This window comes from Myotis davidii, unplaced genomic scaffold (genome assembly GCF_000327345.1).
Source record: "Myotis davidii unplaced genomic scaffold, ASM32734v1 scaffold143, whole genome shotgun sequence".
NCBI classification, from domain to species: Eukaryota; Metazoa; Chordata; class Mammalia; order Chiroptera; family Vespertilionidae; genus Myotis; species Myotis davidii.
The window spans coordinates 3322666-3334989 of NW_006294876.1; the positions used below are offsets into that span (position 1 = coordinate 3322666).

General features: G+C 47.8%; 1 protein-coding gene across 1 annotated transcript in view; it reads right to left on the bottom strand.

The window, feature by feature from the left end:
• The window catches only part of TRIO (trio Rho guanine nucleotide exchange factor), a 205763-nt gene that overhangs the window by 36803 nt on the left and 156636 nt on the right, over window positions 1-12324 (bottom strand). The window contains 1 exon segment of the mRNA XM_015567633.1: window positions 1-83. Within this exon segment, the coding sequence (XP_015423119.1) occupies window positions 1-83 (83 nt within the window).

Consider the following 12324-nt stretch of genomic DNA (forward strand, 5'->3'; position numbering starts at 1 on the left):
GCTCTGGGCCCCCATCATGTGGGGCTGAAGGGAGGCCACGGAGGCAGGCGGGCTGGCATCGTTACTGGAGACGGACAGCGAGTCTGCAGGGACCAGAGAGAGACAACAACGCGTGACCGTGTGGCCCCAGTCCGCCCAGCGTCCAAGTCGGGCCATTTACCAAGAAGCCCCAGCACCGCCCAGTGCGTGCCTCACCCGACGGGCAGAAACGCCACAGGGCAGGCCGGTCCCACACACACGCTTTTCAAATGCTTCACACACTTGAGTTACACTAGAGACGATTTTTCTCAGGATGTACTGCCCCCTCCAAAAAATCCCAAGTCTCCAAATCAGTATCACTGTCACAGTTTTAAAATGTCATTGTCACGGAGAAGGTCACAGGCACTGTAGGATGGGATGTTTAAGTTATTTTCACTCATTTTCTTGATAAACAAAATCCAATAAAGAATGGTTTAAAGAAGAATTTACAGGAAATTAAAAACTAATCCCGTTGGATAAGTGTATTAGTCTGACTCACTCCCAGTGAAGAAAAGTACATCTCAGTAAAGAAACATGTGTGCATGCGTGTGCGTGTGCGTGTGTGCACGTGTACATTGGACCGGGCGGACTCTGTGACAAACAGCAGCTCTGGAACGTGCAGTGTCGGTGACCAGTGGCCGGGGCCAGGCTGGCGGGAGTGCTGGGCAGCTCCCCGTGCCCCCTTGCTCACAGCCAGACTTTGAAACTACACAGGCGTGTGCTTCTTTGCTCTCAGCCTCAGCCAAGCTGCCTCCCACGGTGGAGTCCATACCAGCAACAATGAACTAAACAACACATTTTTTAAAGAAATATGTGAGGAGGAGGAGTTCTTCCTCAAATAACCAAAACACTTACAGAAAGTATGTCCAAACTTCTCCTCGGATCTCAAACATTAAATGTAGTCAACTCCGAGCGGATGGTTTTTCAGGAGAACAAAGGAGATGTAAAAAAAAGTTGGTAACGGCTGACACTCAACAGACCCTGGGTTATGTGTGAGGCGTTCCCGTGCAAACGGAAAACCAGTGACCGTGGACGGGGGCCTTCTCCCGAGTCCTCGAACCCGGGCTCTGCCACAGGGGATGGCAGGAGGAAGAGCATTCACTATGCGTATTTTCTGAAATCGTTTGAAGTCTCAACAATAAATGAAACTAAGCCATTGGAGAGGTTCTTCCAGACAGACACCTGCCTTTGCTGTATTTACCTCTGTGGCCTGCAGGCCATTATGTGAGACACTTAAAAAGGGAGGGAGTCACTTCCTCCCAACCTGTGATTAGTGAGAGGCCACAGCCGTTGCCACTCAAGCTCCAGACGCCTGGAGGAGACAGCGGGGCCCCGACTAATGGCTGTCCCATCCCTCCCCTGGCCCAAGCCGCCCACGGCAGAGGGTGCAATCGTCCATAAACAAATGAGGCATTTCAAAGAGGGTCTCTCATTCTTAAAAATCTAGATCTTCTCAGAGGCCGACTTTGGTTCTGAATGAATCAAAGTACCATTCTGCTCAAGAGTAATCCCCTCTCCCCCTCCATATGTCTGGTATATGTGTGTGTAGGAACACATATAACCATACATGTTTTTTATTTTATTTATTTATTTTTAAATGAGTGACTGAAACACTTCCCCATCAGCTTTATTTTCCGCAGATGCCATCTGGAGGAGGCAGGGGGGAATGACACCATTAAGCTGACATCCAGGAAGCGAGACTGCTGAGGGTCTCATAAAGGTCACAGGAAGGAGATGTGCCTCAGCAACCCTCAGTGAGAACAGGAGGGACCAGGAAGAGGAGGGTTTGGATAACCCACATGCCAGGTGATAATTTATTCAACCAAGTACTAACTATTAGAAAGACATGGTGACATATTTCAGTCATTTAATGTGCTGACTCAGAGTCAGGCCCTGTACTTGCCACCTGATGGAGATGAATGATACCCACTTCCTCCCCACATGGGCTGACCACAGTGTTTCCTGGAGTCACACAGCCTTTGTACAGGGAAGAATGGACACATGCTATACGTGAGTCTCAGCCTGTTAGAGGTTGAGGAGAAATGGAACCAGGTGGAGTGATCCTGGAGGGCTCCGTGGAGGAGGCAGCACCGAAGCCAGCCTTTGAAGGAGTCAGGCCTAACACCCATGTACTAGAGAATGTAAACTCCATGAGGGCAAGGGCTCATCTGTCTTGTGACTTGTACTCCTAGGGCCTTGTACACAGTAGGTGCTTATTAAGTGCCAAACGGAAACATCAGAAATCTCCGGCCTAAAGAAATCGGCCAAGCTGACTCACAATCCATATGTTACCAGTAAGAACAGTCATTTCTTCAATGTATATGCCCTCCGTTGAATAACTGCCCAAGACAAATACCTATGAAGGTGGTGCACCGGTGGAGGTGGGGGCAACACGCTGGACAGGCCTGGATGAGGCGAGGTGTCACTGATGGAGAGCTGCCGTGTCTTTTATGGACCAGAAGGCAGGCAAAGGACCGAGGCCCATATACACTTTAGGTCTTTACACTCATAAGCAGATACTCAGACATCAGAATAATGGGGAACACCACCTACGTGAACAAATGAACTGCACATGTATTTCTGTGCCTAAAAAATGGGGATCGGGGGCATTGGCATGGGAGCAATGCAGCAGACAACATGAATCCTAAGTGGAAAGAGGATGCCTACCAGGAACCCTCAGTCTCCTTGTCTGCCCAAACTCGCAGGGTTACAGAAAAGTGAGAGAGCTCTTGGCCGGGGTGAGCAGCGAGGGCCGGGCCTGAGCCTGAAGGCAGGGACCCGGCGGGCATCTGTGGGAGAGCAGACCTGCGGTTTGTCACTAACAGTTCGGGGACCCACATAAGAAGGAAGGGAAAAGGGTCCATATCCTGCCAGCTGCAGACAAAGAAGGATCACATTTCATTTTAACCCTCTCCTCGCTTTCAGAACGGGAAAGTCTAAAGATGCCTCTTCGTGTTACAGTCAACACTGGATTGCTCAGCAGGACTGCCTGTAGGTCAGCGGTTCTCAACCTGTGGGTCGCGAGCCCTTTGGCGGCCGAACAACCCTTTCACAGGGGTCGCCTCAGACCATCCTGCATATCAGATATTATATTACGATTCATAACAGTAGCAACATTACAGTTATGAAGTAGCAACGAAAGTAATTTTATGGTTGGGTCACAACATGAGGAACTGTATTTAAAGGGCCAGGAGGTTGAGAACCACTGCTTTAGGTGGATGATGTTCAGGGCATTCTAGGAGCTGGTAGTTGTACAAATTGGTTCAAAAGAAAAAGAAATTAGAGACGTCGTGTCCTAGCTTCTCTCTGTGGGCTCGGCCGCCTAGGATTTGGTCCTCTGCACTTTGGAAAGCAGGTTCAAAGGAGATCTCCCCCTCAACTGGCAGGTCGAGCACTAAACACGGCCGTGGCCTGGATGGACCGTCCTGGACCAGGAAGGGGCAGAGCACCAGGCCACGCTCGAAGTGTTGCAGACCAATGCCCTACAGGGAACAGCAGGGCTTCCTGAACAGCTCTGCACCACATCACTTGCCTGACATTACTTCACTCTGCTGGAATATTTATGACTTAGAAAAATGCTAGCAGCAAAGATAAACCAAGAAGGGAATTTTTGTCCATTTTTATTATTTTTAAAAATTATGTTTTCATTGATTTCAGAGAGAGAAACATCAATGATGATAGAGAATCACAGATAGGCTCTCTCCTGTACGTGCCCTGTTGGGAATGGAGCCTGCAACCCAGGTCTGTACCCTGACCAGGAACCGAACCGTGACCTCCCGGTTCATGCATTGATGCTCAATTGCTGAGCTTAGCATGCTCAGACATTCTCAAAATCATTTTTAGGTGAAGGATGAATGAAAAAACCTACTGAATTACTTTATTCTGTTTGTAATTAAAAAAATAACTTGTCCCCTCAATAAGGGAACATCAGCATAAAGAGATCAGAACATCAAATCATTTTAAAAAATGCTCAAGTGTGTACGAGAAAGTCACTTGTGAGCTGCCTGAAGCCCCGAGAGAGAAAAATCAATTAAAGTCGATTTTGCCTTATTTTGAGGGGAAAACACCCCAAGGAGACGGCTTCTTGGCTGAAGTTGGAGTTCACACAAAGTCCACGCTAGATTTCTTCTTGAAGTAATGAGAAAGCTAAAGAAAGGAGGGCAAAGCTGAGCCCTGACCCTCAGCCCCACACAGGAAAGAATTCCTCCACGTGAACACACACACACACACACACACACACACACTCCCCTAAAACTGCTGGGAGAAGAGAAATCGTCTTCCAGTCCCAGACTGTAAATTTGAGACATCTGTGATTAATAAAGCACTTTAAAAAAAACACGTAAGAAGAAAAGGAAAGGGTCCATATCCTGCTAGCTGCAGACGAAGGATCACATTTCATTTTAACTCTCTCCTCGCTTTCAGAAGAGAAAAATCTAAAGATGCTTCTGAGTGTTTGGAGTGAAAACTGGACTGCGGAGCAGGACTGAGCCCTGAATACCAACTCCGGCCTCTGACTCGGACTGTCCCCAGATCTGCCCACTTCCTTGCAGGGCTCAGTGTGTCTCCTCCACTGTCTCCACCGCACATGGCAGGGGCAGAGATGTCTGCTGCTGTGTTTATGCTGCGCTTTAGAGTTTAAAGCCTGCCTTTCCCTGACAGTGCTCACTGCACAGACCAATGGGCATTCAGGAGGAAGGGGCTGAGGCTCGAGCCCCCCTGGGGGGCCTGCACTGGGCCTGGGTATCTCTCACAAGGCCCCCGTGTCCTGGTTGTGAAATGCCTGGCTCCTCACCCGGCTGCTGGGGGAAAGGAACAAAAATGTCTTTGTAAACGGAGAGCCTAACACGCGGATGAAGCAATACTCACATTTTTGCATAGAAAAAGCAATTGCTAAAGAGGAGGAAGAAAGCAGGACAGAGTGGAGCTGGGACATGTGGGAGGAAGACAAGCCCCCTGGGCAGCAGCAGCAGGAAGACCGGGCGAAGCTTGCGCCCTTGGACGGCTGGTGTCACAGGGCTTCACCCTCCCTGCACGTCTGCTGGGACAGGCCTCCCGCGCGCCACACACCGTCCGCTAAACGCGCACAAGGGACCCACGCTGACCGCCAGTCATGTCTGATGAGGCGCGGCCTCCGCACAGATGCACGCGTTCGACACGGGGAGGCTTCCCAATAACGGGCTGTCTCGCATTTCTAATTCTCCTCCAGCCTCTCCCGGAACAATTTTAACTGGCTCGTTTTAAAGAAAGACATGCCCATCTCTCTGTCCACGGGTGGTGTTCAACCATATCTGCCCAGGTGACAACGCCAGGATGTCGGGCACGTCCGCTCTGACCTGGATTAGCCCAACTCAGGGCTCGGCACATGTCCCACGCAAAGTGCGGATTACATTCTGGTCGTAAAGACTTAGAGAAATCTTTATTTATCAGTGACTGCGATGTGCCAGAGAAAGATAACTACAGACAATGATCCAACAGACCAGGCAGGGTTTAGTGAGGGGCACTTAGTCTACTAAACCTTTGTCTTGTCAAGAATTCAATTCAGCAAACCCATGTTTTTATTTAGAAAACTCTTCTACCACACCAGGAAGGCTGACATGTACATATGAAAATCAGATCTGTAAGTGACTTATAAAGCAAAGAGCAAGTGACTGTTAGCTTAGGGCTGCTGCCTGGGTTGGTCCAGATAGTCTAGAGCAAATTTTTCTGTGTAAATGACTCATCTTTATGATTTTCAAACTGGACTTTAATTCGCCTGCTTTTGGGATCAAGGTAACCATTTTTTTTGGAATAAACACAAACAAAATAGACCATAACACACTAGAAATCCTCCTGAAGATTACATAAAAAGTAAGGTGATCTGTAAATTATTCTGGAAGCTGCAGTTCCAGGAATCGTCTCTCAATCTTAACAGTGATCACTTCGCCTCCATATGCGAGTGCTAGGTGTAGTGGCTGACAAGGTTTGAGGAGTAAGTCGAAGCTGGGGTATTTCTTGGGGAATTTTAGGAAACTGACCTGTCCAGATACGGTCACACTTTTGGTGATTCAGAATATAGAATTAGGTCTTTCTAGAATACTTTTTAAAATTAAATCTATACCCTATTTGTGAATGAGTGTCTGAAAACTTGATTGCCTTCTAGTTTTTCATTTTAGGTATTACTTTACTCTTTCCTATGTGCCGGCCCTCTTCTAGGGGCGAGTCAGCGATCCTTACTTTGCTCCAGTGCAGACTAAAAACGCATCAGGGGCTGAAATGCAGACTCGGACTGGGCACTGCATCCTCACCAAGTCGCCGCTTCTCTGCACACACCTGCGTCCAGGTGTTCTAGGCTCCGCTCTGGGCTGTGAGTCTCACACAAACTCATGTTAACACGGGGAAGACTCTTTTAAAAAAGCTAGAGGCTGTCCAGAGGCACTGGACACTAGTTTTGCAGGATGGGCATGGCTGAAAATGAGGCAAGGGAACACTGGGTGAACATTTTACATTAGTTCACAATTTGGTGAAATATTTCACTGTGGGTCCTTGATGTGAAAATGTGAATTCTGTGCTTGCTTTCAAATATGATGTGAAAACAGAAAACATGAAGGAGAAGAATTTCCCCAGCTTTCTTAAAAAAAAAACAAACCCCTAGATTCAACCAGAGGTCCAGCACAGCAGGGCCCGCGCTCACGCTGTAATGAAGAACACATGGTCCTTGCTGCCTGCACACAAATGACCAACACACTCACTCCCTGTGCGCCCCGCCCAACTCACAGGGGAGCCTTCACTTGCAGCCCACCTCCTGGACCCCTGAATGAAAGAACACAACATACTGCAATCACGGGTATTAATGAAAACAGACTCAGCAAGAAACAACTGGACTCAATTAGAAACAATTCTCTACCTTCTTGTGGAGGCTGAAAGCAAGGAGTGTGGGCGCATGCACACAGCAGTTTCCCTGTTTTGTGCTCTAGCCCTAAGGGCCACGTTAAGAACAGAAAGCAGCCTCCTCAACACCACCTGACCAGGAGCAGAGAAACGAGGTCTGTGACATCCATCTAGCCTAACAGAACGTGCCAACTCGATCTTCTACTCTCAGAGAACCTAAAGGCTACTTTCAGGGCGGTTTCTGAAAAGAGTTAAAACATTACATAATTGCTGGAAAATATGCTTATGCCAACCACCAAATGCAAAACTCCAAGCATCACTTTTCCTCTCGAACTCATGCTTGTGAGGGGAAGGCTGCCAGAATTTCTAGTCAGGAAACGGTCGCAGTTTGTTTATTTAATCCTCAACTTAGTATATGTTTTACACTGAGAGAGAGCGAGAGCGAGCGAGAGAGAGAAACACTAATGTGAGAGAATCACATCAATTGGTTGTCTCCTGCACAAGCCCAACTAGGGCTGGGGATCGAACCTGCAACCCAGGTACCTTCCCTTGACCAGAAATTGAACCTGCAACCCTTTCATTGCCCAGGCGGATGCTCTAACCATTGAGAACACCAGCCAAGGCAGAAACCATCTCATTTAAAGGTCTTTCTCCATTTGAATCTCATCACTTGCATTTCCAATAGAGAAATTAAATAGAAAAATGAAAGAAGATGGTGTAATCCTCTGCTTGGCCAATCAGATAAACAGCACATGGCATCTTGCCAAAGCACTTCAGAAATGAAATAATGAGGAAAGAGGCATTATTGATAGTGAACCACAGGAAGAATGGACTAGTTTTGATCAATGTAAGGACTTTAGTAGAATCTACTGCAATGAATCATCCAGGCCCTGGCTCATCGGCTGGGCGGGATCGCTCAGTGCCCGTGATCTGTGGCTGGGCCAGGTTAGCACCAGGCGGCTGGTTTCCAGAACATGATGAGCGTGGTGGCTGTGACAATATCCTCCTGGCACTGTGGAGGTGGGGCGTGCCTACCTGACACGCCTTCGGGGGGGAGGGGGGCATGGGGAACCAGGCACAGACAGTCACACACCGCTGAACCACATGGTTACAAAACACTTCTGTTATCAGACGTTCTCCTCTTTTTAAACTCTGCTTTATGTTGGAGCTTACTTTTTTTAAAAAAATATTTTTACTGATTTTAGAGAGAGGAAGGGAGAGGAATAGAGAGAAACATTGATGAGAGAGAAACATTGATCAGCTGACTCCTGCACGCCCCCTACTGGGGATCAAGCCTGCAACCAAGGTACATGTCCTTGACCAAAATCGAACCCGGGACCCTTCTGTCCTCAGGCCGAGGCTCTATCCACTCAGCCAGACCAGTTAGGGCTAGTGCTTACTTTCTGATGCAGCCCGTCTCTCCCCCGAGTGCAAACACTGGCTTTGTTCAAGGGGAGTTTCTAGCCTTTGGCCCTATCTTCTTGGAATGACAGGGCCATTCTCTCTGCTTTTTATGGGAGACAGCCTTGAAATATATTTTCGGGAGATGAAGAGCAGGCTTTTTCTGCAACCAAAAGTCTAAGCTGTCACAAAAAGAAAAGAAATTCCCAAGGGAGTCAGATTCCTGACTTTTACCCAAGGACAAAAGCAGATGTTTCAAGATATCCTTGTTGGATGAAAAAAAGACAACTTTCCAAAAGATTACATAAAAATGAGAAACACACGCTCAGATCCTGCACGCTGCAGGCACTGATGTCCACCTCCCGGCCCTCACACTCCGGATGGGGGAGCCACAGGGCCCTCGGTGTCACCAGCTGGGGGATCAGACCGGGGAAGAGAGGTTTCCCATCAGCCCGCACATCAGCCCAGCCAGGACGTGGCCCTCCTGCCCACACCAAGCCCCACGCGGCACCCACTGAGGGCAGAGGGGGAAGAGGCCTCGACTTCTCACCCGGGTCCACCTTCCCTCCTACAGGAGGAAACAAAGGCGTAAGCCCACGTCCAGGCTGCTTCCCGGAGCTCTGCAGGGGAGGGCGCTGCGTGGGACGGACGGCATGGCCACCCGGCCCGCCAGGCAGGCAATTAATGACATCCTGCGGCGTGCTGATCTTGGCCCGGTCTGCTGCGGGCGCAGAAACCAGGAAAACCCCTGAATGTCCCTCTGTTCAGTAGGCTCTTTCAGGAGCTGAGACCCTCTGAGAAGCCAAATGACGAACGCCACTTACACAAAGAAAGATTATGGAAACACAAAGTCTGTGTGTTTACCAGATTACTTAGCATTTAGTATCCTCTGACTTAGGGATACGGAGGCTGCTCTGGGCTAACAGTGAGTTCTGGATTCTTCATTGGGAAGTCACTCTCAAGGCAATACAGTATTTACTCTTGTCCTGAATAGATGATCGTCCTTTAAAAGAACAGAAAGTTAACTTGAAGGGAATAAGCCCCCACAGCACTCCCTCTGTCTGATTCTGCCTTAGCAGAGGTCCTAACACTGCTAAGAACATGGATGTTTAACCTCTGGGCATACTTATTCCTGATATTAAACACAAAGTGTTAGTCATGAAAGTTCTCTCTTAATTGAAGGAGGCCGACATTTGGAACAACATTCTTCCTGATGAATATGGATGCTTTTGGTTGATGTCTTCTTATTACTCATTGAAAACAAACAAACAAAAAACCCCCACGAAATAACTTAGGCTGCCTTCTTCAAAAAGAAACCAAGGATTTTTTTAAGGGGGTGATTTGTAGATTTTTAAAGTTGGAAGTGTCTTTAAATGAAGACAAAGACATCCCATGCAAGATGGTTTAAAAGAACATTCTGCAGTTACCAGTTTAAACTATGTGACTGATTTATTTCAGGTGGTGACAGCTCTCTCTTCATTCATATAGAAGTTTATTATTTTAAATTAAGACCAGATTCAGAATGCCAACATGCCAAAGTCTTTCCCCTACATTCTAGAAAATGCATGAACTGCCTAAGACCGCGCCTACCCCAAATATGCTATAAACCATGCAAACTTGAAACTGTTTTCATAAAGCCACATATCTCATTTCATAGAGCCGTATACTCGTTCTATATAGCATTAAGTAAAAACAAAATCGGCCTTGGAATGTCCTGCAGTGAGCCTGCCAAGCCGCATCACTCTTCACATCATCTGCCCGCAGGTTAGCTGGAGTTTCAGGCTCCAGGGACGGAATATTAGTTTAGAAAGAGTTACAGCTGTGGAGAATCAGGAAATGGATGATCTCCCCCCACCCCAAACCACAAAGCAAAGATCTAGTACTATATTCTAGGGTCCCCGGTGGTTTGGTTCAAAAACAAAGAAACGAAAAGCCCCAACCAATTAGGAATTCTTTTCACAATTGTATTTTAGTAGCACCTCTACCAAAAGCAAAATGCTATCCTAATTAAAGCTAAGTCGTCGAAAGCGGAGTCACCACACAGGTGAGAAGGTAAAAAGCCCACTGTGTCCACTTCCGAGAACACAGGGATTAAGGGTTGCAATGCCATAACCTCAGCTACATGCGACTTGATGACACCCTGCCCGCCACTATCCTCCAAGAACTGAATGGCACTGAACTTTATTTTTTATTTTTTAAATATATTTTATTGATTTTTTCCACAGAGAGGGATAGAGAGTTAGAAACATGGATGAGAGAGAAACATCGATCAGCTGCCTCCTGCATGCCCCCTACTGGAGATGTGCCCGCAACCAAGGTACATGCCCTTGACCAGAATCGAACCTGGGACCCTTCAGTCCACAGGCCGACGCTCTATCCACTGAGCCAAACCGGTTAAGGCTGAACTTTAGTTCTCAGCTTGTGATTCTGTAATTTTTCAAGGACTGCCCACACTCCTTCCAGGAGATCACTTACTGAAACGACAATAGCAAAAAATGGCAGAAATAAAAGAGGGCTGGCGCAACTGCTCCTGGCTATTCACGCATCCAGCATGGGATCTGAGATCCCCATGTATAACGAAGGCGTTTTGGGAGGCGTGACCGAGCCCAGGACAAGGTGGCTCTAAGATGCCCCCACTCCTCCTCACCCATACATCAAGCTTTTAGGAACTGTCACCAGCCGTGCTGTTCAGGCAGCTGAGGAACCAACTGCAGAGAGAAGGAAGGAGGCAGGAAGGCCTGGAGCTGTTCCACGAAGGAACAAAGAGGCACAGAGACAAAGGGAATGAAGAGAACGCCTCTGCTAGGAACGCCAATTACTGCACAAATCCTGCCTGTGGCTTTAATTAGTGCCCAGTGTGACGGAGTGGCACTGCCGGGCAGGGAGGGCAGGAGGGAGCCATGTAGGAAATAAGCAGCAGCCTGCGCGGGGGAGCGGGGGCGGAGGAGGGCTGGGGTGAGCGCTGTACGTTGGCTTTCTTTCCAGCTGGAGAAAGACAAAGGGGAAACGTCCAGTGTTTAGCTCAACGTCATAAATAAGCACATTCCCTTCTTGTTACTGAAGACTCCTTACTCCACCTCGCATGGGCGGTGGGGCCTTTGGCCACTTCTTCCAGCGACCCACCAGCTTTCAGAGATAAAAGGGAAAGATGCGTTTCCTAGGGCTGGCCACTGTGTTCCAGAAGCCCTTCTGTGGCTGTAGCCTTGGACATGAGAATGAATACCTCTAGTCTCCATGCTGATACAGCATAGGTCCATTTCCTGACAATATGAATTGGTATTAATTTAATTTTATTTAAAAAAATTTTAATATATATTTTTATTGATTTCAAAGAGGAAGGGAAAGGGAGAGAGAGCGATAGAAATATCAGTGAGGCTAGAATTTAATATGAATCATTTGGACGAATGCCCAGCTGAGCTCGTGTGTGTGTGTGTGTGTGTGTGGAAGGGGGAGAGAGAGAGAGAGAGGGGGAGAGGGAGAGAGAGAAACATCAATGAGAGAGAATCATTGATCGGCTGCCTTTTGCACGCTCCCTACTAGGATCGAGCCTGCAACCCAGGCATGTGCCCTTGGCCCGAATCGAACCTGGACCCTTTGGTCCACAGGCCGATGCTCTATTCACTGAACCAAACCAGCAAGGGTAAATCGGTATTAATGTTAACACGATGCCACAACAGAAACCTTCTTCAACAGTGTACTTGAGAAAATGGACAATAGAAAGGATTGGGATGTATTCCTTCAGTCAGATTTTAAAAATGTAATAAAAGATGCGTCACTTTACATAGAAGAAAACGGGGCCAGCTTACCAGTGGTTGCCTGTGGCATTATTTCCCTCTCTGCTGCTCCATGTGTCTGTGAATTTTTCAATCTTTTTTTTACAATTAGCATATAGTCTCAGAGAAATTACCTGTTTTGCGAGATGCGCTTTGTTAAGGTTTGGATGGTTTTGTGTGAGCATGTGGGTTGGTGTCCTCTCCATCCTATCCCCTAGTCCTGGAAGCCAGGAAGAAGAAATGAGGGAGCCCCCCCCCCAAACTC